Source organism: Haplochromis burtoni, unplaced genomic scaffold (genome assembly GCF_018398535.1).
Source record: "Haplochromis burtoni strain Fernald_Lab_line unplaced genomic scaffold, NCSU_Asbu1 Contig_68, whole genome shotgun sequence".
NCBI lineage: Eukaryota > Metazoa > Chordata > Actinopteri > Cichliformes > Cichlidae > Haplochromis > Haplochromis burtoni.
In genome coordinates, this window is record NW_024582429.1 from 1,323,098 (window position 1) to 1,350,787 (window position 27,690).

At 43.9% G+C, this 27,690-nt stretch overlaps 1 protein-coding gene across 10 annotated transcripts in view; it reads left to right on the plus strand.

Moving 5' to 3' along the window:
- LOC102308260 (RNA binding protein fox-1 homolog 3) overlaps positions 1 to 27,690 on the plus strand; it is a 436,461-nt gene that overhangs the window by 163,807 nt on the left and 244,964 nt on the right. Inside the window, exon 1 of one of the 10 annotated variants that reach the window (XM_042221528.1) lies at positions 1,978 to 14,171. The exons of 5 other annotated variants lie outside the window; for them this stretch is intronic. In XM_042221528.1, the coding sequence (XP_042077462.1) occupies positions 14,097 to 14,171 (75 nt within the window). In that variant the 5' untranslated portion in view covers positions 1,978 to 14,096. 4 more of the 10 variants (XM_042221525.1, XM_042221526.1, XM_042221527.1 and 1 more) reach the window with 4 other exon arrangements.

Below are 27,690 nucleotides of genomic sequence, written 5' to 3' on the forward strand. Positions count from 1 at the left end.
CTCGCGGCAGTGCTACGGGCCTGGCCTATCAGAGACACTTTGTAAAGGGCCTGGAAGAGCCTCCCGGGGTGATCCTATCAGTCAGACACACTGTCAGCAGACACACTCAGTTAGTCAGCATTGAGTCAGAAATGTGGCCCAGCCAAGCCACACGCCACCGTTGGCTGCTCCGCTGGGCCGCTGCTGTGGGTATCAAGCTCCCCCGCCTGCCAATCAAAGCTCCAGCAAGGATGCTGACCTTTGTTCCCCTGCTCAAATGAATGCTCTTCAACAGGTGATCCGGCCGACTCCCTTGCCTCGGCGCGCTCAAGTTTAAATATAGCAGACTTTTCTTATGTGCCTTTCGCATTAGCCTGTTACAGCAGCGCTGTGTGTTTGTGTCAGTAACCCTGTAGGATGGAGGCACATTGCTTCTATATTTTTAGACTTTATTCAGTACGTGTGTCAAACCTCCGACAATCGCCTCAATAATAATCACCTGTCCTAAAGTGGCTATTACTGTCTCCCACTCCTGTGATTTACATTAATACCTAGTGGTTAATGTCATGTTACTTTATTGGGAGTATGTGGAACATTAAATTCAAGGTGCTGCCTCTGCAGCTATACGCTGTGCGATTACGCTCCCTTATTTTTACTCTTACATTTTCATCCTCACAGATGACTATCAAAATAGCTTGATCTGAGGCCACCACAGGCTGCTTTTATCGCCGCTCGCAGAACGAGAAGGTCAATTTTCAAGGCATTTGGTTGGGGGAAATGTTTAAACCGTCTAGTTACTAAGAGAACCAAGAGGGCCTCGTTCTTCCCGCGGCTCTAATTGGGATCCATTTTCATTTTCATATGGTTTTAAATGTCAAGAACAGAGCACACGCAAAGTGTTTTGAAATTGCTCAGGAAGGCCTTGGTCCCTGGGTCACACAGGTTGAAAGCATATTGGTTTATTATGAAAAGAAGACGTGGTGTAAAAAGGCACTCTGCAGCTGAGTTTTACCACTGAAAAAGGAAAAAAAAAAAGATGATGTTCTGCTTCTGACCTCATCCTTGGTCTGCTGGGAACATAATGTCAAAAGTTGCCAGCCCCTTCTTCATTTGACAGAAACAAATCCTCTGAAAGGACTCCCCCTCCCAGCGTGGAGGCTGTACACTCTCTTCACGCCTGGGTTTCCTCTCACAGTCAGAGGATATACAAGGCAGGTTGACTGGAGACTCCTAGTTCCTGAATTTTATGAATGGAAATGTGCAATTTTCAATCTGTTTTCTACTTCTACTGCCACGAAGCGAGAATGCTAAACATTCTTGATGTGACAACATATAAAAATAACTAAATTTGTTCTGTCTGATATCACTGGTGTTTCTCACTTTTGTGACACAGGCATTTAAAGAAAGCTCACGCTCATCTCTCTTAAATCCACCCCCTCCCCCAGAAAGTATTGTGGATTGCATGCATTACATAAAGCCAAATACACTTTCATATCACCAGGAATTATACCATTAGCAACAGGGAACATTAATGGATGCTCTAGCACCATTTAGTCAGCATCCTGAAGACTAAGAATAGCTATCCTGTCACATGTAGGGTACCAGTTGAAGCTCACATGGTGTCATTATGCTATAGTGAACTAAACTGTTGAGTTAACATTTACTTCATAAGATAAACCCCTGTGAAGTTCTTAATACTACCAGTTCTCTTGCTGTGTGCCTGAGATGACCATATTACACTCTCAGTGATATCAGACGGAGCACGAGTAGAAGGCATGTTTGAAACAGAGGATTTAGAGCAGTAGAAGCCTTCGGCGCACAGGGACTACATGCTAACATCCTGAACTCCTGCTAATCGTTGCTATATATATTGTTCAGTGTGTGTGTGTGTGTGTATATATATATATATATATATATATATATATATATATATATATATATATATATAAATATATATATATATAGCCGCCACGTGCTTGTATGCACGTCTGTCGGGGCGGGTGGTGTCCTGGGGGATCTCCTCCCAGATCTGGACCAGGGCATCGCTGAGCTCCTGGACAGGCTGAGGTGCAACCTGGTGGTGTCGGATGAACTAAAACATCATGTCCCAGAGGGGCTCTGCTAGATTTAGGTCAGGAGAGCGTGAGGGCCAGCCAGCAGTATCAGTCCTAAAATAATGCAAGCATCCAAAATTAAACTAGGATGTTTGGAAATGACGTTTTCATAGGGGAGCTAATTATATGTGTGTGTGTGTGTGTGTGTGTGTGCATTTGTGCAACTTAAAAAACTAAAATAAGAAAAAGTAAAATATGTCCACTTAAATAAATGTGTGTATGTGTTGTCAAAATCAATCAAAGGAAATATGATCACTATAGCCAAGATCAAAAGAAGACAGAGAAACAAAGTATCAGTTGCACAATAAACACAAACTATGGAATCACTGTGTGAAAGCACAGGAGAAGCAAACCCACTGACTGTTGCATTTCCAGAGAAAATTATTTTAATGCAGGGCTAAATCTTACTTTTGTGCATTATACTCTGAAGGAGCCCTTAGCCTAGAAAACTGTTCTGCACCTGAAGCATGCAGGCTGCATGCGATGTTGAATTGCTGTTAGGTCAATAATTAAATTCCCCGGAGGCCTGATTTTGTATCTGGGGTTCAAATGCAATTTTTCTCCCCCTAACAGTGTATAATCCCTCGTCCGGGCAGGCCTGTATTTCTACCTTAAACATCCCTTTCATTCCTTCATTTAATAAATGACACCCAGAGGACGAAACGGGGACAAGTCCCCGCTGACACCTGTGAAATATAGACTGATAATGCTCCTGCCACTCGCTTAATGCCGCTCCCTTCCACCTCCTTTTGTCTGACAGGCCAGCCAGATGCATGTATCATAATGAGCGGATCTCGCCGCCGTCAATTAGGTGCATCTTAAGCATGTGACTGAAGAGATGAGGGATCTCTGCTGGCCTTTGGGAATGAGCGTCATTTCTCCTCCGAGCGCACGTAGCATCACAAGCAGAGCGTCTATTGCTTTGTCTTTTAGCAGCGCGGCGAATATGCGGTGATGGTCCCAGGGGCGGTGTGACGGAGAGGAGCGCGGTGTACCGGCGTCCGCGCGCAACCCCTCCCCCTCGTCCTTTTTTTTTTTTTACAGAGAAAGAACTCACTCATTGTTTGATTTAATTACTTGCTTTAGACTTCAGCAATTATAGCTGAGCAGCACATATGTTAATTATATCTGACCTCACATTTTTGCTGCTCTGTTAATTGTTCGCTTAGATGACATTCTGAGATGACTGTCATTGCTGCTGCATATCGGGCAATTTAAAGGGAAAAAAGACCTTGGATGGCTTTGTGACAGATTTTGGTCAGTGGGAAAGTTTACACTGCAACACTCATTCCAAGTGGAGGTGGAGGGGGGCGTCATGACTTGTCTGTACATCCATCAAACAGAGATTACGTGCACCTCCTCCCTGTATCTACGAGCCTAAAGATGCCGGGCCAGCGATTTTCTTTCCCCTTCCTTTTTTTAATGCAGAACTCACTTCCTGTTGTTTACGAGATGATGCATTTTGTTTTTCTCTTGCCATTATTACCCAGGAAACATCTAAACCCACTAATGTCCCAGTTCAGAGCTCATTTTGTCTCTTCTAATGCACATTCCCTTCCGGATGTCCTAGGCTGCAGAAATCCATTAAAAATAGCTCGCAAAGACAAACTGCAACCTGAACTAATACATCATGTTAAACGACACATGTACTGCAATTTTTGCGAGCACGGTTTTGCCACACGGCTTATTATCACATCTAATGAGGACGGTTTTCACTTTTGCCGTCGCTGCACGCTGTGGTTTAATTCCCCTGCCAGTGAGGAGGCAGAACAGAAGTTAAGGTAGCGTGGAAGGCAGATACACGTAGCCAGCTCTTCAGACTCATTTTGTCTGGCAATATCGCTGCGGCGGTGTGACCGCGGCCTTACGAAGCAGTGGCAGGAGAAATGAAAAATGCGCGTGCTGTTCGCCATGATTGTATTTGTTAATGTAGCCGTATTGTCTCTGCGAGCCGTTTCTAATGGACTGTGCTTTTGTTTGTCACCTTAAGTGAGCGGTGATGCCTCTTGCTTCACTTCACCACACTGGAGTTGGTTTAGGGAAAACAGGTGTTTTATTTAGGGAGGAAATGACACGTTACACTTGCTGTATTTCAGTCACATCTAGTCCAAGGTAGGTTGGCGAATGATAGGTTTAAAAAAATGCACTTAAACTTGAATGTGGTGTTCACGCAGAGTCTGTCAAAACCTATCCAAAGCTTCCTGACACTGCACGTTGACTCTGGATGCTAAAGAAAATGTTATGAGAGACACAAATTATGATAGACAATTTTAAAGAAAACCTGCCATTTGTGTTTTCTCAATGCTTCCCTGCCATGAAACGCGCTCAAATTGCTTTACTTGCTTTAATATACAGCTACGATTTAACCGTGTGCTCGCCGAGCAGCTCTGCTACGCGGGAAAGTCAGAACCGGCGGCCTGGCTCGTATAAAACGCACTAAGGCCGTGTAAATATTGTCGTATATTGTATATACTCCAGCGGGCTCGTGTTATAATTATAATTGTCATTCCAATTCACGCGTTTGACAGTCAACTGATGCACGGTAAATAGCATCACGTGTTGGTGAGTTCCAGCGCGCGTCTGCTCGTCCTCTTTGTTGATTCTGTTTGCATTCGGCAGATGCTGTTTTCCTTTCCACACTCACATCTCCTGAGATATTAAATCATTTAGAGTTTTTCTTGACTGATGCACATGTAACGTGGGCACAGATGATTTGTCCTCTTTGTGTTGGAAAAGTCACACAAGTGCTGGTTTCCCGGCTTCTTTTATAGCTGACTTTCCTTTATAGCTCGCTCGCACTCAACCTAATATGACTCACCACTGCGAGCAGCGTTTGTAGTTTTGATTTACTCCAAAGACCTTTTTTTTTTCTTCTAATAGACGGGTTTTTTAAAAAATTTCTTGCTAATGTCGTGTCGGTGTGTACGCAGGCTCGCCTGTTTTGGTCGAGATTCTGAGTTGATGGCAGCGCACATTCATTAAGCGCAGTGGCTCAGGCTTCTTCCCACCAGGATTCACAGACAGCTGTCAGTTCAAGGAAGATCTCCTGCACTGATTGTGCATCAACATTCGCTCCGACTTCCCTCTCACAGCTCCTTACTTCAACATTTACATACCCATCAACTAGGTGACTGTCAGGGCACATTATGCATGTCTCAGAATATGCAGGTTAATGTGTTTATGCCATTATAGCTTATTAAAGCTTTGTTAAAGTAGGATTTTTTTTTAAATATGGGACACTTAATATTATATGAGAGTTTATGGTGGTAATGATAGAAACATTGCCCCTGCATACATGCTGCAAACGCAGCACCTTCATCATCCCACTGGGGTCATTTCTGTGTCTATTGTTGTCTCTCGTTTTAGCGCCGGCTCTCTCTCTTAAGTTTCTCTGCTCTACAAACACCTGAAAGAAACACGAGGGCATTTATTTTTCTTTTACCGGCTATAATTGCTTAGTTTGCCTGCTCTTTGGCGTTGGATAGGTGGTATGCGCTGGGTTTATCAGTTTGTTTGCTGAAAACAGTTGCCTGCTTCAGCATCCATAGCCGATGTTATCAGCCCATTGAATGGCTGTTATCGCTTGTTATCACTCCCATACATATCACCAATAGGCGCCCTGCTCTTCTTAGCAGCCGGCTCAGTAGACTGTTATCATCAATTGTGATCGGTGATAAACAGAGGAACCCAGATTAAGAGCAGAGGCATCTAGAGGTCATGTGAGGAAGTGCATGTAAAGTCTCTAGTGGGAAATATGGATATCAATCAGAACAGTGATCTTTTACTAACCCTAACCAAGTAGTATTGTATTAGTTGTGAGATAAATGCCTGTTTTAGAGCTGAGGATGAATGGCTCCAGGTCTCTGCAACATAATTAGCCCATGGTAATGGGTAAATATTCCTTTCAAAATAAGACACACAACTACAACACGGGAAAAGACCCAGGGAAACAGAGTTAAACATAAATTTCACAGCCGAGCCTCAACTCTCGCAGCCCGGTACTGGTCCATGGCCGGGGGGTTTGAGACCGCTGGTCTGGAGGAGGACTCATTGGAAGAGTCGTGAAGTTTATCACTGGAAACAACAGAACTTTGATTCATAAACAGTGTTAAGCAGATGTGGATAACACATTAAACATTGTCTTTTATTGGTTTTTCAGCGGTTTTACACTCAGATGTGACAGTAATTTGGTGCCTTTCTAGAATTCATGTAATGCTAAGCAAAAATGACTTTATGGATTTTTCTTGATTTATCAGAAATGGAAAGAATAATTTGTGACAGTAAGTCTTGCAGGCCTGTTTTTGCTTTCTGTGTGAGTGTCTGTAATATTGATTAGCAGATGTTTGGGGAAAAATAAGATACTCACAAGAAATTTTAACCATATGTTCCTTTTATTGTGTTTATTATATTTTATCTTGCTCTTCCTGTTCACTGCCGCAGTAAGGAGTTGTTGTTTTTTTATTCATTGGTATTCAGACAGGCTGGCCCAGGGTGGCAATCTGTTAAAGAACGTGGAGGGGGGTGTCACCTCTCAGTTAAGGCAGCGCTGGCATCCTCGAGGCCTGGTGTGCTTGGACAGTCGGCCTCAGAGTTAGCAAGTGTGACTGTGGAGGAATGGATGCTAAATAACAGAGCCCGCAGCGCTGCCCTCCCGCCTGGCTGGCTAGCAGGCGTGACGCGACAGGGCTGAGGCCAGAGTCAGCTACAATCCATTACTTTTACCTGAGGAAGAGGAGAGGCAGAGCGAGAGCGAGAGAGATTGAGTTAAGGGCCGGAGCACCTTTCAGCACTCTCTTCTGCATGCTAATTCCACTAGCGCTTCAAAGGGGATCAAAATCTGCTGGCTGGGAAACGTGGCCTCTCAACTGACTAAAGGAAGGCGAAATCCCCTTTTCTGCTCGATGCCTCTCTAGCAGCCAGTTTGCACACATATGCATAATAACATACAGCTGCACGGTGGCTAAACGAAGTATTTTAAAGTACAAGCTTCGTATCCTTGAGCGTTACGTCAGCTGGCTCATAAATTTCAAAAGGTATTGAGCTTGCTTATATAACTATATACACCTCTATATGTCTCCTATGGTTGAAGGGCAGCTCTTTCACAGGCTGAAGGGCGTTTCTAACCAGCTGAAATTGACAGAAGTCAACATTTTAGTTTTAAATTAAAAATTCAGGTTTTTTTCCCCCCTTCCAAATTCATCACTCGCTCAGGGATGTCACACACATCCATCCCAACACAAATCACTGGCATCTCCTAAAATTTCCCATGCACACCGGTTGGTGAACGCGATGAGCATTTGTGCAAAGAGCGTGAAGCAGAGGGTGATTTTTTTTTTTTTGAGGCGCTGCTTAAAGCTATCACTATCGGAGTGGAAAGTACACATGACAACTGGTTTGCAGGTTCCAAATGAGAAACCACCACAAACAGCGTGGGTGTGGGCGGCAGGAGAGAGAGAGGAGAGGAGAGGGGAAGGCAGGGGAGGGGGTAAAAATGCAGCGTGGATTGGCACCCGGTGACAGTGATAAATTTCACCAATCGTCCAGTGTGAAGATCTGTCTAATCTTTGCGGTGGCTCACAGCGGGGTAGGACCCCATCACTCTCCCATTATTTGACAACAAAACATCCGCGGAGAGCGGCGAGCCAGGTTCAGTTAGCTACAATACACTCCCTGCATACACAAATCCCCGGCGATGGGGATTATAAAGTGGCTCTGTAGCCGGCCGTTAAAGGGGCAGGCCATTAAAATGCAGCCACAACCACCTATCCACGCTCTCACCGTGGAGTGGCTGAGAGAGAACAAAACAAAGCCGTCTGTCAATAGCCTTTAATTTTGAATAGAGAGCAAATAAAATTCAATGCCTATAATGGCCTTCATTTTCCTGCAGACTCTTGAAATTGATTCGATGGCTTAATTTGGCAGCGGCAGGTGGGATGCCATTGGCAAACGTATACGGCTGCATGCGGTTCACCCCAGATGACTCAATAAACAGCGTTTGCAGCAGTTTAGCAACAAAACATTTTTCCGAGGCCGTGCATCGCGGTCCATATGCATCTATCACAGCCATGTGGTGTTCTGTTGGCAGTTACAAGATCCGCGTTTACACCCAAAATGTTATTTTGATTTCACTGACACAGAGATAATGTTTCATAACACACAGTCAGTCACGAATTAGCCCATCTGTCTGTTTGAGCTTCCCGGTGCTGATGGAGTCTCTCTGTGTTTGTGTTTGTGTGTGTTTGACCACAGTGGCTCAGCCCTCTCCCCACCAGGATTCACTGACGGCTGTCAGCTCATTGAGTGACTCCTCCACAGATTGTATTTGAGCCAAAATCCTGATCCCTCGTCTCGCTGCTCCTCTCGTGCTTTGCTTTCTCACTCCTCCCCGGCTTGTCGACATGCATATGCTGACACACTCGCACGTGTATATACAAGCGCTCGCACACGCTCGGGATGAAATGTTCTCTTACAGCTTGCGGTATCAACAGGAGATTCTGGCGACAGTGTGAAACTGAATCTGAAAGTGCGTCTCGTGTGTGCGTGTCACCCGAATGAAACAATATGGCCTCTAAATGTAATTTTAAGCCTTGCATCCACACAGGCGTGCGAGCTATATCGGGCCGTGGCTGGCGTAGCGCGCACGCAGACACGCCACCGTTGTTGCCAGTGCAATGCTAGTGTTACGGGGTGGTATCGGAGATTTTGTCACGCTGAACAGTAGTAGCATCCCTATTGTGGGAAAGTTCCCAACTTCTTTATTGCAATATGCTTGATATTTTGAGATATGCCGCCAGCATTTAAAATAGCTTCAAGGCTCTGGGACGGCAGGTTATTTGAAGAAACCTGGGGAGCACGCTGCAGTCCTTGTGTGGATTTAGACGGTCGCGGTTGCTTGTGTCTCTTCATGTAATCCCAGACGGACTCGCCGATGTTGAGATCAGGGCTCTGTGGGGGCCATACCATCTGTTGCAGGACTCTTTCTTCTTCTTGTGGCTGAAGATGGTTCCTTAACACTGGCTGTGTTTGTTGGCTCGTTGTCGTGCTGCGGGATGGATTTTGGAAGAGATTAGGCACCTCGGTGATGCTACCGTGTGATGATGATAAACCAAACATCTAAAGTGTGCCACACTGTGCCGTGCATCACAGTGCAATTAAATTTAGAAACGATTTCATGTCGATCACCTCTTTCTGACGTATATAAGCACACATTTTACTACTACGTTGCCTCAGTGGGGATCAGATCACTTAATACACCCATGATTTTACAGGTTGTCACAGCTGAAGCAAGTATGAAGCAGGATTTAGCACCAAAGCAAAAAGTTTTTCTAGACAAGGCTGGATATTTCTGACCCTTCACGAAGGGAAGATGTGACAAAAGCTCTCCTGCGATCTGAAGGCTTGAGCTTGCATTGTGCGCTATATGCTGTCAAATGATATTTTCTTTAATAAAACATTTCTAAAAGCAAGAGCAACAAATTAGCTTTAGCTTTGTGTCCTCCAGTTGTGTCGAAATAATGTCCTCTTCAGTGCTTTTCACCTTTACTCTGCAAGCCCCGTAGCCGCAGTCTTGTGAACAAAGCTGCGCGTTCATCCCTCCGTCTCATCAGACTCCTTCTCTCCATCCTCTGCTTTCTCCTCATCAAAGAACAGGCGGAAAGCCTCTGCGCCCGAAGACTCGCATTGCTGAGCAATTTTGATCATGGTATAAATTTTAAATCTGAATCCAACAGGAAAAACGAGTTCAGTTCTGAATAAAGAATCAAAGCGTTTTGGATGTTTTTCATAGCCTCCTCCTTGTCAAACACTTCTTTTATTGTCTTTTCTCGCACGTTCTCTCTCTCCCTCCTTCTACCTAAACCTCACCCGTCACCCCCACGCAGCGTTTCGTAAACAAGTACAATAAAACGACGCACCAGATTGAGAACGGCTATGATTTACATGTCTGATTACAGTGTAATTTCGCACTTATTTGCATGGGCCTTCTCAACGTCTTTGCCGAGCTGGATCGCTCTGCAGCCCGGGCCATTTAAATGAGAACGAGCAAGATGGAGTGAGAGGGGGGAGGGCAGAAGAGAGACAGAGAGGCAGACAAAGTTCAAGTTAAAGTTCAAGGTCATTTATCTCCATGGCCGTTTATCACACGCGAGTCTCAAAGGACTTTAAAGAGACAGGAACAGAAAAAGAAAAGAGGCAGGAACAAAAGAAAAAAATCCAATTACATCCAACTAATCAGCAACCAGTCACAAAACAAAATGAAACAGTGTGTTGAAAGGACGTGGCTGTGTACCAAACCTTCTAATCAGCCCGAGAAAAAGACAGACCGGTGCTTTTTTTCTTTTCTTTTTTAAAACTCAAAAAAGTGCTTCAATAAAAAAGCTTTGTGCTTCTCTTCAGGGGCAGTTTACTCCATTAATACACAGTAAATGATTCTTCGCCCACCTTCAGCTGTGAGTTTACACCTAGAGTCGTTGTTTACTAGGTGGAGATTTATGCTTTTCTATATTTAAACACTCGCATAAAAATAATCACTTATTACCTGAAGATTAGTTGTTGCTAAATATTAACACCCACTAACGACACCGAACATCCAGCTGAAGCAACATCTGCAACTCTCAGCGAAGTATGTAATATCTGCATCGATCCGCTGTGCAAATTAAGGTTAATTAAAACAGGAGCATTTTTTTATAGCTTTCATTTTTCTTTTTTGTTTGGAAATAACAAATAACAAGTTTGTTTCCAGCGTTACTACCTTATTATTATTCTTTCTTCCTCCAAACTGGATTTTTTTAAATAAACCAACAAACAATGTTAAATCACTGGGTGAGGTTACCAGAATAGTAACCTGAGCCTGGCAGTGGTCAGCTGTGAACGTCACAATTTCAAAATCAGTGTTTTCTCCAAATCCAGGAACCTCTGTAATGGCCCTTTGTAGAGACTGTAAAGTGAGGGTGTGTGGGTGTGGCTGAGGATGGACTGGGAGTGCAGAACATCTTATTACGAACAGCCTTTTGTCTTAACTCAAGCAGGTCAAAACTTGGAGCTCAGCAGCAATCCTAGCAGATCAGTTTTAAACGGGTCTCACTCTCATACAACGTCTAATTGGCTAGTTCACGTAGGGCCGGCTGTTTAAGCTCCCTCACGGTTGTTGCTTAGCTGCAAGCCGCTTTGCAACCCCACCTACTCCTTGCATTACGGTTCTGACTTAATCAGTTTCACATGCGTTGTCACTGACGCCTGCTCTGCTCTCTGTGTGCATACAGAGACTGCATTAGGCGAGGAGGTCCCTGAACAGAGCCTTGCTGCCAAATGCAAAATATTGCAGACAGAAATATGCTTTGACAGCAGTCGTTTTTATTCTAGTTTATTTCCAATCCCTCAAAATATTGTGGATTCAGCATCATGCTAATTAAACTATCATTTAGTAAGAATATATGAATGTATGCAAAATATTTCAAAGAACTAGCAAACAATGATAAATTAGCTGTACCCTGGATATGATAAACCACCACCTTTGAGACCTTTTATCTCCAGATGAAGATCCACTGTCTGTTAATAACTGATCTTTGGTACTGGAAGCTCTCTGGTTTCTAATTTTGGTGCATTTGTAGGAGCGTTTAGGCTTTGTGTGCAGGCTTTCATCATTTGCTTTATATTTCTTTTTCTGCTTTTAAAGTAGGACTGTAGAGAGTGACCAGCGTGGAGCAAGAAGAGTTGATCTGTTTATCAGCTAGTTAAATCAGCGGATGATGGTTAATGTGTTCCCAGATTGTGTAAACTGAAACTAGCTGGAGGTTAAAAAGATTTTGGGAAGGACCGGTCAGACAGTCTTCAAAAAGTAAGCAGAACAGTGCGTGTAACCTACGATTATTAGGATGCACGTATGGACTGGGTTTTGTGTGCGCGGTTCTGATGTTCAAGGCTGGATTTGTGTTGCCGCCATTAACAGTTAAATGTGTGTCACAGGTTCCGACTGTAAAAATGCTCTAAAGCAGTCCAGCTCTGCTCTATAAAGTGCAGTATTTTATGTTTCTCTACAGATGCCATTTATAGTTTTGTCTGAGAATTTCATCAGTGCTTTTTATGAGAGGTTGGCTGTATTTGACACTGCTTTTATGAGGCCAGTTACGTTTTATGTGGAGCCTTCAGTGGAAATGTTGATGCGGTATGATTGCTGGATTATGAAGTTTATAGGGAACAGTGGATGTGTCCAAAACACACAGCTTCCGTTTAGCTAAAAGAGAATGACGTTTTTCTGGGGTTGTAATTTAAGCTTTCTCTTTCATGCATATCTTATCTAATTGCATTAGGATTAAACTCCCAGTGTGCTGAATAGACAGATATGTTGGTTTTACTTGCATTATTGTGTGATTTTAGCACTCTTGTATTGTTGGTCCTTTTCTGGGGGGTCTTCTGCAAAGTTTTTATTTCACCAATTACCCCTACTCTTTCATTTACTGCAATAAGCCATTAATTTCCACTTGTTGTCATTAGTTAAACCACTTAAAAAAAAGAATTATGGCAAATTCCATGCAAATAGTGATTAATTATAGCTGGATTTAGTCTATTTGTCCTCATGGAAGCCGTACAGGGCGGCTTGCTGGGTGATTCATTTCTCCAGGTCCCAGAGATGCGCAGCACCTCTGCCTTTTCATCACCCTGTTTAGTTCTCATTGTTTCCTTGACTTTCAGGCGTCGTGTTAATGCACACTGCGACCACTGCAGACTCTGGAATATATCATTGTCTGATTACGTTCTATAAATGGATATGTGGCTATTTGCCTAGAGGAAGTGTCACATTGGTATTATGTGTGAAAAGCTACGTTTTCAGCGCAGGTACAGCTGCAGCAGGTTGTCAGAATGTCCGTTTGCTCTGCAGCAGCTTTCTGTTCCGACGGGGAAAAACTGCTGAGGGAATTATTGGCCGTCAAGGGGAAGCTCTATTAGAATATCTGTGATGGATCCCAGAGCGAGAGTTGATGTTGAGGCTTTTTTTTTCCAAGTCATTTTTTTTAGGTACCTTATGCATAAGTACTGCAATTCAGACTACTACTTAAGCCCTTTGCAGAGGTGCTTAAGTCTTCTCTCACGCACAGCTTCCTCCCTGCTCGTTTCTGACATTGAACTGAAGTGCAAAGCACTGCTGCTCCCAGCAAGATGCTCAAAATGGTCATTTGCATTACGTAAAGGTTCCAGTGAAGTCCAATACAGTCGTCCTGACACCTTACCTCGAGGAGCTGTAGGTTATTCAGTTGGTTTTAGTTACTTTTATTCAGTAAATCTCACGGACGTCTGTGAGGACAGAGTGCACCATGGCAATGACAACAATCTAATCATCTGACAAAACCGGGTATTTAAAATGCATAAAATCACAAATAATACAGAATCTAAAGACCGCAGACAGGCTATCTCTAACTTCAAGTTGTAGTATTGATATTTTTTATATAAGTAAAATGATTAAAAAGGATTTTATTTATATAGGCAACTTTTAAAACAAAGCTAAATTAAACCTTAATACAAAAAAATGGCAATTAAATATAAACTTCATGAAAACCCCTAGTAATGTATATTTAAATTTAAATGCAGAAGACGAGCACTCTCAGGAATAAATAAGTAAATGTGCATTTACGAATAGTGTGGCTTGGCTGATCTCCCCCAGCAAATTAGTCATATTTATATCAAACAATATACATAGAAATAAAGCTTGCTCACTCCTGCTTTTCAGTGTAAATCGGGGAATCTTCATGAGGCTCATGTGGGAATAACACTGATTGATGTAGTCTGTGGCCAGAGTCCCAGAAATAGCCTTCTGTTTCTGTTTGTTGGGACTAACTGTGTTGGAAAATTTGGGCAGGTACCTTGATGCAGAAATAACCTTTTAGAAGTTGAATATTAATAATGATAAAATGTGCATAGATTTATTTTCCAGACAGCAACAAGCTTTCGACAAGGATATTTCTCTCTTTTTAATCTTCCTCCCCTGAGTTACCTTTTTGGCTTTTTGACATGCACACCAGGGGCAGGACAGTGATCAGCAGGAGGGTCCTGGGTTTGAATCTGGTGGTCAGCCTGGACCTTTCAGTGAGTTTGCATGTTTCCCTGCTCCTGCATGGGTTTTTCCCGGGTACTCCAGCTTCCTCCCATAATCCTAAAGCTTGCATTAGTGATTCTAAATGTGAATAGTTGTCTCTCTGAATAGAAATAGTGGTCCTGTGATTGACTTGCAGCCGGTCCAGAGCGAAGAAAAAGGATGCATGGATGAATATCTAAGTCATTATAAGATAGTGTGCCACAGTAATCGAATTACTTGTACTATTACTTGTAAACGGTTGTGTGAAAGATAAAGTTTTCTCAGTCCTGTGAAAAACGAAGCAGACCATACGATTCAGTATCTTTTGGAATCAGCTTTAGTAGCAATAACTTGAAGTCATCATCTCATATTGATCTCTTGTTTTGCTGCTGTGCTCAGGATCAGGATCCTGTTTCATGACCCAGTTTGCGCCAAGCTTCAGCTGCTGGACAGAAGCTCTTATTTGACTTTAGAATACTTTGGTATACAGGCGAGTTCAGCCCGAATCATCAGCCCTCCACCACCGTGCAACGCAGTCGGCATGAGGTGTTGTTTTTGGTTTCGTGTCCAAGCGTGGTGCTGCGCGTTGTGGACAAACGTCTCTGCTTCGCTCTCTTTTTTTGCTCTCTCTACAAAGGACATTGTTCTAGAAGTCCTGCAGCTTGTTTGTATGTAACTTTGCAAGCTGTGCTGCCGTGTTATTTTTAGAGAGAAGAGGCTTTCTCCTGGCAAGCCGTACTTGTTCAGTCTTTTTCTAATCGTACTGAACTCCATGAACTTCAACGTTTAACATACTTAGTGAGGCCTGTAGAGTTGGAGAAGCAGCCTACGTTACTTTAGGGTCAGTTTGCTGGGACGTCCACTCCTGAGAAGATTGAGGCATTTTGTTGACACACCTGAATGCTCCAGAGCTGCTCACACACTGCTGACGATTAATCAATGAATCAAGTACTACTGTACTGACACTCTTGGCGTCTATGGAAGCAGTAATGGTGTTTTGCACAGGACTGCATAAAGAGTTGTCATAAGACTATAGATGCAGTCTAACTACTGTTCTAATAATTGTATGTGCAACTTGCACGCTTTAAAAAACTCCAGTTTTGAATCTGTGTGTAGAGAGTCACACATTGAAAAGTAGCAAATTGATTAGATTGATCAATAGCAAAGCTTAGGAGATAATTAAAGGATGGAGGACATGATATTAATAATATTGCATTTTCCACTCGATGAGAAATAAATAAATAAAAATAGCTAACTAATGAGCTGCCACATGCAGATGCACTGGTCTGTTTCATCAGGCCAACTGCTCAAACATTTTTTAATTGGGAAAAAAAATATTTGATATTAAAAGAAAGAACACTTTGCTGTGGTAACGTACCGTATCACAGAAAAGACTGAGGTATGCATTGCTGTGACGAACGATACCGAATACTCATTCAGTATTAATGGAGTGCATTCGAAATGCAGAAATGCAACAATGCATAACACAGACGCATTAAGAATAAATGCTGGATACACTCGTATAGTCGAAAAATGCGCTCTGGTTTTAATCATTTCCTTTGGGCCCTCCGTAACGGACATCTTTGCCGTGGTTAGTGCTTGAGCGAGGCGCAGCATCAGAGTCCTGCACTCGATATGAAGATGGAGCGTTTTGTAATTTTAGTTATCAGTGACCAGAGGGAGTTGAACAAACCCCCTTGGACACTTTTAAAGATCTTGTTGTGCTTGCTGAATCACCAGCAGGTCTAACCTGCTGTACTGCTGCTCCAACGCCTCTCCACCACTTACTGTACTGTACCTCGGTCCAGTCTGCACCTAAACCTCCACACTTCCACCCCCTCCTCGCTCTGTACTGTACTCTTTAGCGCTCGTTCTTTGTCTTCCTCTCTCCACGTGCCTTCCTCCCTCCTCCTCACCGCGGTGGGGCTCTGCCAGGGGCTTGTGATCGGATTTAGCGCCACGTTCTCACTCTGTCTCCTAGAGATGAGTGACAGATGGTGGCCATTAGTGTATATTCCATGCATCTGTTGCAAGGCGCTAATTTATCTCATTAGGAGAATGTGTGGAGAGGGAGGAGGAGTGTGTAGGAGCAGGATGGAGCATTTTATTATGAGTGTAAAACACAAGGAACCATGCACTGAGCTAGATTGTGCAGACAGAAGAAGGGGGCGGGGCATCAGAGGCACGAGGTGGTGATGCGGAGTCGTTTGTGCGTGTGTAGGTGTGAGTGTTTTTGTGCTTTTTATGGGTTAATCTGTGGGGCGAATCAGGCAAACATGCCCACATATGTGCACCGCACCTCTGCACACGTCTGCACAACAAGAAAGGCGCGAGGTTCATATGCTCGGGCCTAATTAATGCTCCTCGGTGCTAATATGCTCGTCGTCGGCCTCGGCGTGTGTTTGCTGGGGGATGGGTCGACACAGTCTTGGGTGCAGTCGTTTAGTACGCTGACACATGCTGCTACTCTGCAGTGTGGCACAGGCTTTACTCCATTTTTTGGCCATTAATTCATACTAATAAATGCTAACCGACAGGAGCAGCTGTAATACTGACGCCACACCAGTTTAACCAAGAAAACACACTTTATCAACTACAACTGGCTTTGCTGTGCATATGAGTTAATGTCGGGTAACTCGGCTTGAAGATGAAGCACAGACTCATTTCAACAAACCATCATACCTGTTGTGTTACCTGCTGAATCTGAGGAAACACTTGGGCTGGATGCATATCACTGTCTTTGAAGTTTGCACGCTGCACGCTGCTTGCCCTGAAACCAAAAAGCGAGAGCTAAAAGATCCTAAAACGCTCCATAAAGTCCATGAGAAGTGCAGCGTCAGGTGATAAATTGCTGAGGATTCATCGCTAAAAGCAGCCCCTTAAATATTCTACACAGTCATTTGATTTATTTTTACTATACGAACATTGATTAGTGTATCTTTTTTTTCCTTTTTAAAGTGTTCCCTAATGAGTTTCTTGCTAATGTTGATAAATTTGTGATGCGCTTTTCCAGAGAAACCCTGCGAATCACTCACTGCAGTGCTGTGTCATATTTTCTCTCTAGATGTTTTTCTCGGCGTTGGTGGATACTCACCGACTATCAAGTCAAATGCAACATTTCCCGTTCATCACAGCGTGAGCTGCCTTAAAGCCTCCATCTGGTCATAGGTGTTTTTTCATTAGGAGGCAAACTGTTTACATACGATGTGATTGAACCGGAGCAGCTGCGTGTCATGGCAAAAGCGATCAGTCGTGCATTGGACTTCCTCGGTGGCTATTTTATCTCTGTGGCCCGTGTTTGATCAGCTGCCTGAAGACGGAAATCTATCATCTGTTCCCTGCAGTAGTTGCACGCCTGCTCATACTTGAAACAAAGGCGGGTAGTTGGAATAAGAATTTCCAGTTTTGCAAAGTGGATAAGCAACAGGAAAAAGAGAGCAGTCGTGGTTAACCGTCGCCCACGTCAGCCGAGAGTCCGCTTTAACCCGCTGAGCGGTCAGTAAATTCCAAAAATTCAAATCCCTGCGTGACTCCGACTTGAAATGAAAGAGATCACAGCTCGGAGATTCTTTTGAACTCCTGCATTAAAAATTAATACCATTCATTAAAGCTCAGAATAATTACATTGTTTTTTTTATTAGAGAAAGCTGAGGGGTTTGATAACAGTTGTGGTCTGAATTAAAGAAATAAAAGCACTAACAATACCACCAGTGTGATTTAGAGCCTTTCAGTCATTGTGCCCATGGTGTCATTTGTTTGCAGTAATTACACCTACAGTCGGTAGCCTAATTACTTCAACAATAACCCCCCGATAATTAGAAAAGTAAAAATATCCCCCGCCACAGCTGGACTAAGCAAAAGTGGCACATCATCCCTTCCTCTTGTTAACAAAAGTGCATTAGAGAGGCCTGTGCTCTGTTCACAAACTCCTCTAATGCCTCTGAAAGATTGTTTCAGCCCATATTCATGAATAAAGAGAGACTTTAAGGAGATTTGGCATCAGGGCTCTTATTGACCCGTCTTCTGTGTACGGTTTTGCAGGGCTATCTGGGAGCCCAGGGGAAGGATTTAGCCTGCCCAGGAAAAATCTAATATTTCTCCACATTAAAGTCAAATAAAAGCCACCTAGCAGCCCATGTGTGTATGTGGCGGTGAGATGATACAGTGGTGACCTACAGCCATTCACCGGAGCTCGAGTTAAACACTCTGGTTCGGCCTCCTGCTATCTGCTCCGGGTGCCACAAGAGGTGACGCATTCTCATAAGCAGGCAGGAGGCCGCAGTGGGTGTTGATATGCTGTCGATTTATGTGTGCGCGTGCGCGAGCTTCACAAATGCTGCTAAGCGTACTGCCTGCGTGGAGGTGAGGCTTGGCGAGCTGTTCCTGTAGTTACGTGTTATATTTAGTATACAGCCTCCGAGTGTGGGGCGAGAAGACGCCGTGGCATTTTCCTCACGTTGATTGTTTTCATGCACAGAGTAAAGACGGCGCTCGTCGTTCTATGTGTGTTTTTCTGTTTTTCTAAATGGTTTGTGAGTCAGATTACATGCGTTTTGGTATTTTTTTAAGAAATTTTTTCCGTCTTTCTTGAAAGTCACATTTGTTGGATGTTTATTGAAAAATGGATGGAAGCTGAATTCAAATCCAAAACAAAGCCAATTGTTGGTTTTAAGAGTAAAACGAGCTTCTTTTCAACTTCTGTCCAGAGCGAGTCGACCTCTGCGTTCACTCTAAACTGTGCAAAAAAGGCATTTTTTAAAATTTCGTTTGCAAAATATTGCAGTTAAACCATCAAAGTGTGTTTCATCAACTAATTAAACGTTGCAAATAAATTAAAGTCGGACAGAATATTTAAAGTTTTAAGTTAAATACACTTAATATCCATCACTGCTCGTCCCAGAATGTGGAATTTGAAACATCAGATGTATTTAAGGAATACTTTTTATTGGCTGTCCATGTCGTAGACGCTGCCCAGTGACAGAAACACGACCTTAATTAACATTTAACTGAACAGGAACATTTGCTGGAAGCCATTAATCTCTACAGCAGCGTGTGTGTGTGTGGGTAGCTAACTCTGAATACACACCACATCTCTCACATATCTATGACAATGAAATCCTAAATATACCTGAAATAATGATCAAAAACACTGCACGATGCTGGTAAACCAGATGAACCAGGAGTTATAAAGTACCGTAACCCTCCTGTTATGTTGCGGGTCAGATTGACCCAGAACAGAAGAGATGTCACGTGTCATCTGCATCACTACAGAAAACGACAAAAAAATCAAAATTATAAAAGAAAATTGTAAAATAATCAATGCCAGTGTTTCTGGAAACCAACATAACAGGAGGTTTAAACCAACAATCTAAAGATTTGAACCCTTTACGCCCATCGGAGCGCGCACGCTATGATGTGGGTAACTCTATTTAAATCCTGGTAGAATTGTAATCACATAAGATTGCACAATATTTTTTTTTTGCATATGAAACCAGAAGAGTTGTACTTGCATAACATGCATTCAACTTGTGCCAGGTCGCAGTTTCCTTCCACGAAAAAATTATAATCCCGAAACACGCTTTGCCGACCTGATCAGCTGTTGAGAGCTGTTCCCTACCGGGCCTTTCAAAGGCTTACAGGTGTTTTTGCAAAGTCATGTTTGACTTTATGTCTGTGTCTGTATAGTTTTTGAGATGCTAAGAACTTAAATTGTACTGTTGGAAATAGTTCATTTAGGTGCACAGGTGGTTTTTTTGCAAATCGTGCACAATACTATTAAATGTTTCTGCAGTTTATAAATATTAATGTATCTCAAAAATGAAACTATGAAGACCTTCAAAATAAATGTCCTGTGTTTCAATTTTTAAGTTGAATGCACTTTTTTTTTGCAATTTCTGTAGTTACTAAGGACTTAATGCATATTATTAAAATTTGGGATAACACAGTTGTATTGATGTATAGTAGTGGTAGAATAGTTATGTTATAACTATGTCGTTTATATGTCTTGCATATTTCCACAACCATATCCATAATGACATACTGTGTATGCTACCGTTGTATATGGTGTATTATCTTACTTCTATTTGTATTTATTTGTATTTTCCTTCTGCTATCTGCTAGCTGAGGTAACGCAAAAAGTTCCCCACCGTGGATCAATAAAGTCTTATCTTATCTTAGCAACTTGAAATGCTCCCAAAAATGCCACAACAGCAGGTAAAAATATAAAGTTAGCTCTGGCACACTTGGTTGGGCTTTAAAGGGTTTTTAAAAAAAAAAAAGTTGAAAAGATATGAAATGAAAAGATCAGAAGAAATTTACACAAATACAAGTGTAGAAAATAAATGTGATAAGAGCAGTACCAAATTAAACGACAAAAAAACCCACTCTGCAAACGTGTTACTCAGCTCCCCGAGTAAACAGATATCTTTATGTCTCTGTGACATTTGGTTAAAACTTGGCTTTTATTCTGAAGCACACAATGACACATCTCTAAGCATGCTGTCTATGTAAACAACCCTTGCTTATGTAAAATTACAGGATGTATTTTAGAGTAAAGTACTGCTCTTTCAGGATACAGTTACACTCAGTAGGGCACCAGTTTTTGTGTTTTAAATTTGGCTTTTTCGATGCGTTTCTGAATGCGCTTCAGTGTCTGAAAACACTTTTTAAGGTTTAGATTGTAATAGGCGGGCATGACTGCACTCCTGTTACGATAAATGCCATCCAGCCTGAATAGAGCAGCATTCCTGTAACCGTGCCGGTGTGAGGAATCGCTAAAAGCTGAGATCTCTTCCCTCTAGAGGTACAAGTAAACAAAGCCAGGGTGAAGGGGTAACAACATGCATGAAGTCCTGTGTTAAAAATGTACACACATCATTGGATCACACTGAAATGTTTGACTGACACCTGGAATACAATAAAAAAAGTCGAACATTGTGTACATAATCTCAGCAGGAAACGTAACTTTGTGATTTAGCGCCGTCAGCCCCGAGTGCGTTGCTTCATTTCTCTTCTTGTTGCTTGGTCGTGCGTCATGACTGACACTGTCAAGAGATTTCATCATTTTTCCGTGTTTTAGTTCATTTGGGGAAATAGGTGAAAAGTTGCGACAAAGCAAAGGAAATAATGCAACACACGCCGGCTTCGTTAAATAAAACGTAACACCGGGATAAAGATGAACTGTAGATTTTGTTGCAGGTTTTGGGGAGATTTATTGCAGAATAGCAGGATCTTTATCTCAGCTTATGCCGCCGTGGCTGCGTTTTGTTCCTATCGCTGTGTACTTGTCTCTGTCTGCCATCACATGCCTCTGCGAAGCCGATGTATTGTATGCTCCCTGCTGCCTGCAGCCATGCCGGATGAAAGCGGCGTCGGTGGTGGATGAGACTCAGATGCAGGCAGCCCGCGGTGAATCTGTGAGCAGCGACTTGTGTTTATGGGGGCCAGGTCACCGGGAGGTCTCCTTTCATGAAGGTGACAGATGTACAGGAAGATGCAGTATTGAATGAGTACTGTAGCGCGTGTGCGTGTGACGGTCTACTTTTTGGATTTTTTGCATTGATCAAATTAGACCTTCCCATAGATGAGAATGTTCATTTAAATGTCAACACTCATATTAGCGGGCCTGCTGTGAAATATGGGGGATTCGCTGGAATCATTTAGATGTCAGCCTTCGTTTCATATCTTCAGTTTGGTGACGAATGGCACCGGTTTGTGTCTGCAGCACAGATTTAAGGGGAAGGCCTCATCGTGTCGAGTCAATATTCAAATCCGGGAGATGCTGAACTTTTTTGGAGGAGATGAAGAGTTCTTCAGATGTGAGTGTGTGAGGACCTTTAAACTGAAATATTGAATATCGTTCTCTTTATTATTTCTCTGTTGTTCGTTATCTTTTTGCAGGCGCTGACAGAATGACTAGTAGCTATCAGAGCAACCTTTGTGGCTGGCGTTGAAACGGTGAGAGACGTTTGTAAAGGCGTCTTTATTCAAATGAATACAAAGCAGGCTGCTGCCCGACCCAGGATAACATTTTTACCCAGTTATTTCTGGCGTAAATGAAGAATTTGGATGAATATTCAGTAATTAATGACAGGAACACGAGCGAGTAAAAAAAGCAGGCGGATTTTTTTTTTACTAAAAGTTTACAAATCGATCGTCGCACTTGTTTATCTTTTTTAAACCTGCTTACTTTTTGTCCAAACCACCAACTTTTACTGAGCCCTGAAGCAAATCCACAGCACATTATAGCTGCATCCCACCGAGAGTCAGACTAACACCCTGAATAATTCACTCAGCCCTATCAACATGTTTGGGGGGGAAAAAACTGAAGGAAAAAATAAACCCTTCCTGCTTCTGTTCCTTTTCTTCTTCTTCTTCTTTTTTGTTTCATTATAAATCACACCGCTTCTCCTTTCCCTCCCCTGTCCTGGGCTCTGGTTTGATGTGCACAGAGATGCTGTGTGAAGCTAACAAAGCTAAAGCAGCTAGGATATACCCCTCTGAGAGACAGCCAGCCAGACAGGCACCTGTGTGCTTGTCAGCCTCCCTTTGTGTCAGCCACCTAATTGGGAACAATTAGCCCAAAGGTTGTTTTACATGGCAGAACATGATAGACTTCAGTTATTCCATTGTTCTTGTGTTGTGAATGGCACTATCTCAATGAAGCTCTGATTGGAATTGTTTTTCCCGACGAGGCGCAGCAGCGTGTCAGCCTGTCAAAAAGACACTTCCTGAAAGCTCCCAGAAAATAAGCACGCGAGTCGGGGAGGTCATTGTCATCAAACAAGCAGGCATGCAGTTTTACCGCATGTATCTGATGATCGGGCCGGGGTTGGGTACCGCGGGGGCGGCGGCAACAATAAGCCTCTCATTTCTATCAGCGTTTGTACCGAGAAAATAAGAGGCTGTCATCCAAGAACGCTACAACCGCGCGTGTGTACGATATGATCAGTTATGGCGATAATAAGTCATGATGGAGTCTCATAATGACTCCGCTGGCTTAGTTGCCACACGCACACACATCATCATCACCTTTCTCTTCCATGCTCATTTGCGAGCACGCCGAGGCCAACTCGGCCCGCTGGTTGCCAAATGGAGCTAACCCGAAGCCAGCCAACGCTGAGTCTCCTGTCTCCCGCTGCTCTGGAGGGGAAGCCATCTTCCGAGGCCAAGGCTACGTCTCCTCGACAGATCCCGCTCCTCTGTCACTCTGCAGGCACAAGTGTGTTTGTGTCACAGTGTGTTTGTCTTGCTCTGTCTGCATTGGCTCGACTGGGCGGTTATTAAAAGTCTAAACCCGTAAGTGTGGTTCGTGCTTGATGTGATTTTTAAAAATGCATTTTTACCATACTGCGCACTGCTGCTCATTTAGACAGAGGAAGACAAAATATTTTGTGTGAAAGCACAAAAATATACATTTCTTGCAGGCTTGTTTGGATGCGATTCGTGCTCCAGCAGGTCGTAGTAAGCTTACGCTGAGATAAACTGATCTGAGAGAGTCTGAGGATGTGCTAAAGAAACTTTGTGTCTTAAAAAGTTTGCTGCCTTAAAGTGAGGAGCAGAACTCGAGGTACGGATACCGTTCGCTCTTTAAATTTGTTATGTGTTTGCGTGCTTTCACATCTACAGACACAACGCGTTCGTCTCTCCGGACCCCGGATGAACTCGCCGGTGTTTTCATTTTTCACATTCACTCGTCTTTTAGCTTTGTTTTGGTCTCTATTTTTCTCTTGTTTGATATTCTACTTTAGTCACCAGACACTAATGCTCGGTGTTTTCAGGTAGTGTGGGTCGTGCAGGACTCGTGTAGAAGGGGTTAAACCGCTCAGCAGAGCTCCAGACTCGGTAATAATTCTCTGCGGGTCTGCCCTTGCTGGTACGCGCCAGCAGTTTTTTGATTCATTGGTCACATAAAATAATTGACCACCGGAGCTTAAGTATTAGTTCCATTATTACTGAGTAAGGATTTTTCACGTCCTGAGATGGTCCGGCTTCTTTTTGGGAATAAAATAAAAATCTGGAGGAAGTATCGAGCGCTGTTCTTTCTTAGACTTCTCTCTCGGCGTTACGGGCAGGCGTCGGTCGTCGATGTGCAGCTTTGCGCCTACGTCTTCTTGTTCTTTTTGGCTTTTGTTTGGCTCAGCAAAATATTTTGTCATGCGTGTGTCTCCACTCCGCTTTGGGACACCTGCCACAGTCTTCCCACATCCCTTTGTGCTCTGCTGCTGGAGAGCTGAGTGGGTTTATGTGAGGGGCAGTATGGTCCTGGAGGGTGGGGGGGTGGTGCTGGTGGTTTGTGTTGGCAGGCTTGCAGGCCTGATCCCTGGCTTCAGTCTTTCTTTAGAGCTGAGGCCTTGGCTGTCATCACCGGAAGTAGCAGCAGGAGGATAGTAATGTGCTGTAATACCCAACGGCGTGTTGGTGTTATAATTGTGATATAAATACACAAAATATATATGCGTGTACTTGCCAGACGAGCTCTTTATGCACTTTGTTTGTATCCTTCCAGCCTTGTTATGGATATGATTTGTGTTTGTACACTGTTGTGCATATGCATGCCTGTGCATGTTTTTCCTCTTTGTGTGTGTGTGTGCATGCCAGCAGGTGCAGCTTGCAGCACAGTGTGTTTATATATTCCTGCTCACAGTATGTGCCCGGCACTGCGGCACTGCGCCCAGCTTCACCTGAGGCCAAGGAATGTCCTCTCTTCCTCCTCCTCCTCCTCCTCCCAGCACCCCTCACACTCCTCGCCCACGCCCTCAGCGGGGGAACGGGCACCTCCGCACAGCCCAGGCCAAGCAGACCTGCTGGGCGTGTGGGTCGAATGAACCCATCTACACTCACCTGGACCGGGACAAGGTCAGGAAGTTGGGAAAGAATACATAACGGCAAAATGCTCAGACCTGTAGCGAGGAAGAGCAGAGGAGGAGCGGAGCCAGCGAGCCTTCACTTCCTTTTTTACAAAGATCTCTGAAGGAAGTCCAGCATACAGTTAGGCCATGCAGAGAAATATCTGCACTTTTCCAATAATTCAACGATTAAGAGGTTACGGTGAAAACAAAACGAAAGCAAAATATGTAACTCAGCCAAGGTCGGTAAAAGTAGACGAGCGTGTTCCGGTTCCTTCGCCCAAAATCACGGCGAGTCTTCTCTGCGCTCGGGCTGCTGTGGGAATGAGTGAACCAGGGGTTATTCTGGGGATTTTCATGCTGTGCTGCACACCAAATAGGCAGAACTGCAGTCAGTCAGAGCAGGCAGAGAAATTCAGAACTAACACCAGGATCACTCAGTGTCTATAGCAAAAAAGCCCAATCTCTCCTTCGCCGCCCTGTGTTCTCACACAGCAGACGCTGTAGCTTTGTCTCGTCGATCCCACACTCCCAGAATTCAAACTAATAGAAGCCCGGCCCACGAGCGTCTGACTCTGTCAGGATGCGCTACAAGAGATTTGCTTCACTTCAGCGCCTTTGAAGCAGGTTTTCCCTCATCGCCGTTGTCTGTTTGACTTTTAAAGACGACGCTCCCGAGGAAAACGGGCACGGCGCATTCCGGGCTTTACCGGCAGACAGAATTGAGGAGGATTGCAGGTAACGCGGTAGACAGCTGGCCTCGACCGTTCGGCTAATGCTCGTCGAGTTTACATTTACAGCTGAAACGGGCTTGAACTACTTTCCGCGCTGCGTAATTCCCTGGATTTTTCCGAGGCCTCGATTCCTTTCACAAGCTCATTCTCTTACCGTCGCTGCTCCCCCTCCCCTGTCCCCTCTTCCTTACCCTCATTTTTATCACCGTCGTTAAACTGGACCTCCTCGCCCCCCGACAGCGGTTTTTATAGTCCTTGAAGTTATTAAACATGTATAATTACTTTTAGTCAGTTCTGCCGTGGGGAGATGAAGAGAGTGTGCAGAGGGAGAGGATGGAGATGGTGTGGGGGGGGCTAGTAGAGACAAATAGAGTTGGATTTTGTGTGCTCGTATATCCTCGTTCTTCATGGAGAGAGGAGAGGGAGCACTCTGTGGATGTGTGTGTTTGCCCTCCTGCTACATCCTACTCATATTTCTTTTATTGGCTGTGCGGCGTTGGTGTTGGAGGGCCCGGGGCAGCCACGGGGACAGCAGGTGTGGCCTCGGTGTGCTACTGTATTAGAGCGCATAAAGGCCGGGCTGCCCAGGAGTGAAGAGCACGCAGCGAGCCATCTGAACAGCTGCAGAACGGTCGCTGGGGCCTCCATTGTTTAGAGCACTGTTCATCTCCTTTTCATTATTCGCAGGCGGGCAGTGTTTGCGAGCAGTCTAATTTAATCTTTTCATTTTTGTGTGTGTTATCAAGCCCTTCGAGCAGGAGACAGGAGTGTTAAGGTCAAGCTCCAGTAGGGGGCACTCACCCGTCGTGTGGGCTGACAATTGATTTAGGTCATCCGGTGAAGGACGTACAGTAGGGAGCGGTGTGGGTTTGTGTGACATTTCGGACACGGCTTCTCACCGAGCCCACCTCCTCCGACTGCGTACGAGCTAAATATAAACCAGGGGACAGTTTTCTGCTGGGACTTAACTCCTTTTTAACCGGCTGAATCTGTCTCCTCGGCAGGGTTCACAGAGGTGACGTGACAGCTCTCATCCGCCGAGGATGTTGGGGCTGATGGGTAAAGGCGCGCGGAGATGGGTTTGGATTTATTTGGGGGAAGGGGGTGCTTTATGCCGGCTGCAGCTTTGGTAAGGGGTCGGCTGAGGACAGAGGGGTTGCAGGGGTGGCATTCCTGTCTGCACAGGGACATCTGGTGGACGAAAGTGGGATTTCAGTGCAGTGTTGATACAAATGCATGAACAGAGCTGGATTTTGTTGTTGCTGCTGCTGCTGCTCTTTTACATGTTTGAAGAGATATTTAGAGTCTGAGCAGGAATGTTAAAGTCATTCAGGAAATTGTCTGCATTCCTCAGCGACGCAATGTTTTTAGATTACATAATCGAGAACCGTCCAACCTGACATTTTAAATCTTGCCTCCAGGATGATGTTCGGATTTGTTTTGATTCGATTCAGTTTTGCTCTTTGATCCTGTGCAGTTATTCATCACTGTGCTGCTCTGATTCACTGTCCTCCCCATCGCCGAGCTGCCCTGTTGTTAGCCTTGACCAGTAGATGGCAGCAGAACTCTGGCTTTGCTTTCTGGAAAACAACAAACCCCATGAACTCCTTTTGTGTGTGATGGAATGAAACATGCATTTATCAAACGCCTTCACGTCCATGCCTGATTTTTTTTCTTCTTCTTCTTTTCGTTAATTCAACATAATATAGACTTCGTGCGATTGCATACTGCAAAGGAAATATTGCTCCTTAATGAGATTGCCTCATATCCTCTTTTATTTATCTCCCATGCATATTAATGGGGAGCACAAACAGGAGATTTTCAGCAGGAAATTACTCACACAGTTAACCTACACAGATTTGTGTCATAATACAACTTTTTTTTAAATAATAATCTGAATTATTCAATTATAGAGCTGCATTGATTATACACAAAAAATATGACTTCCA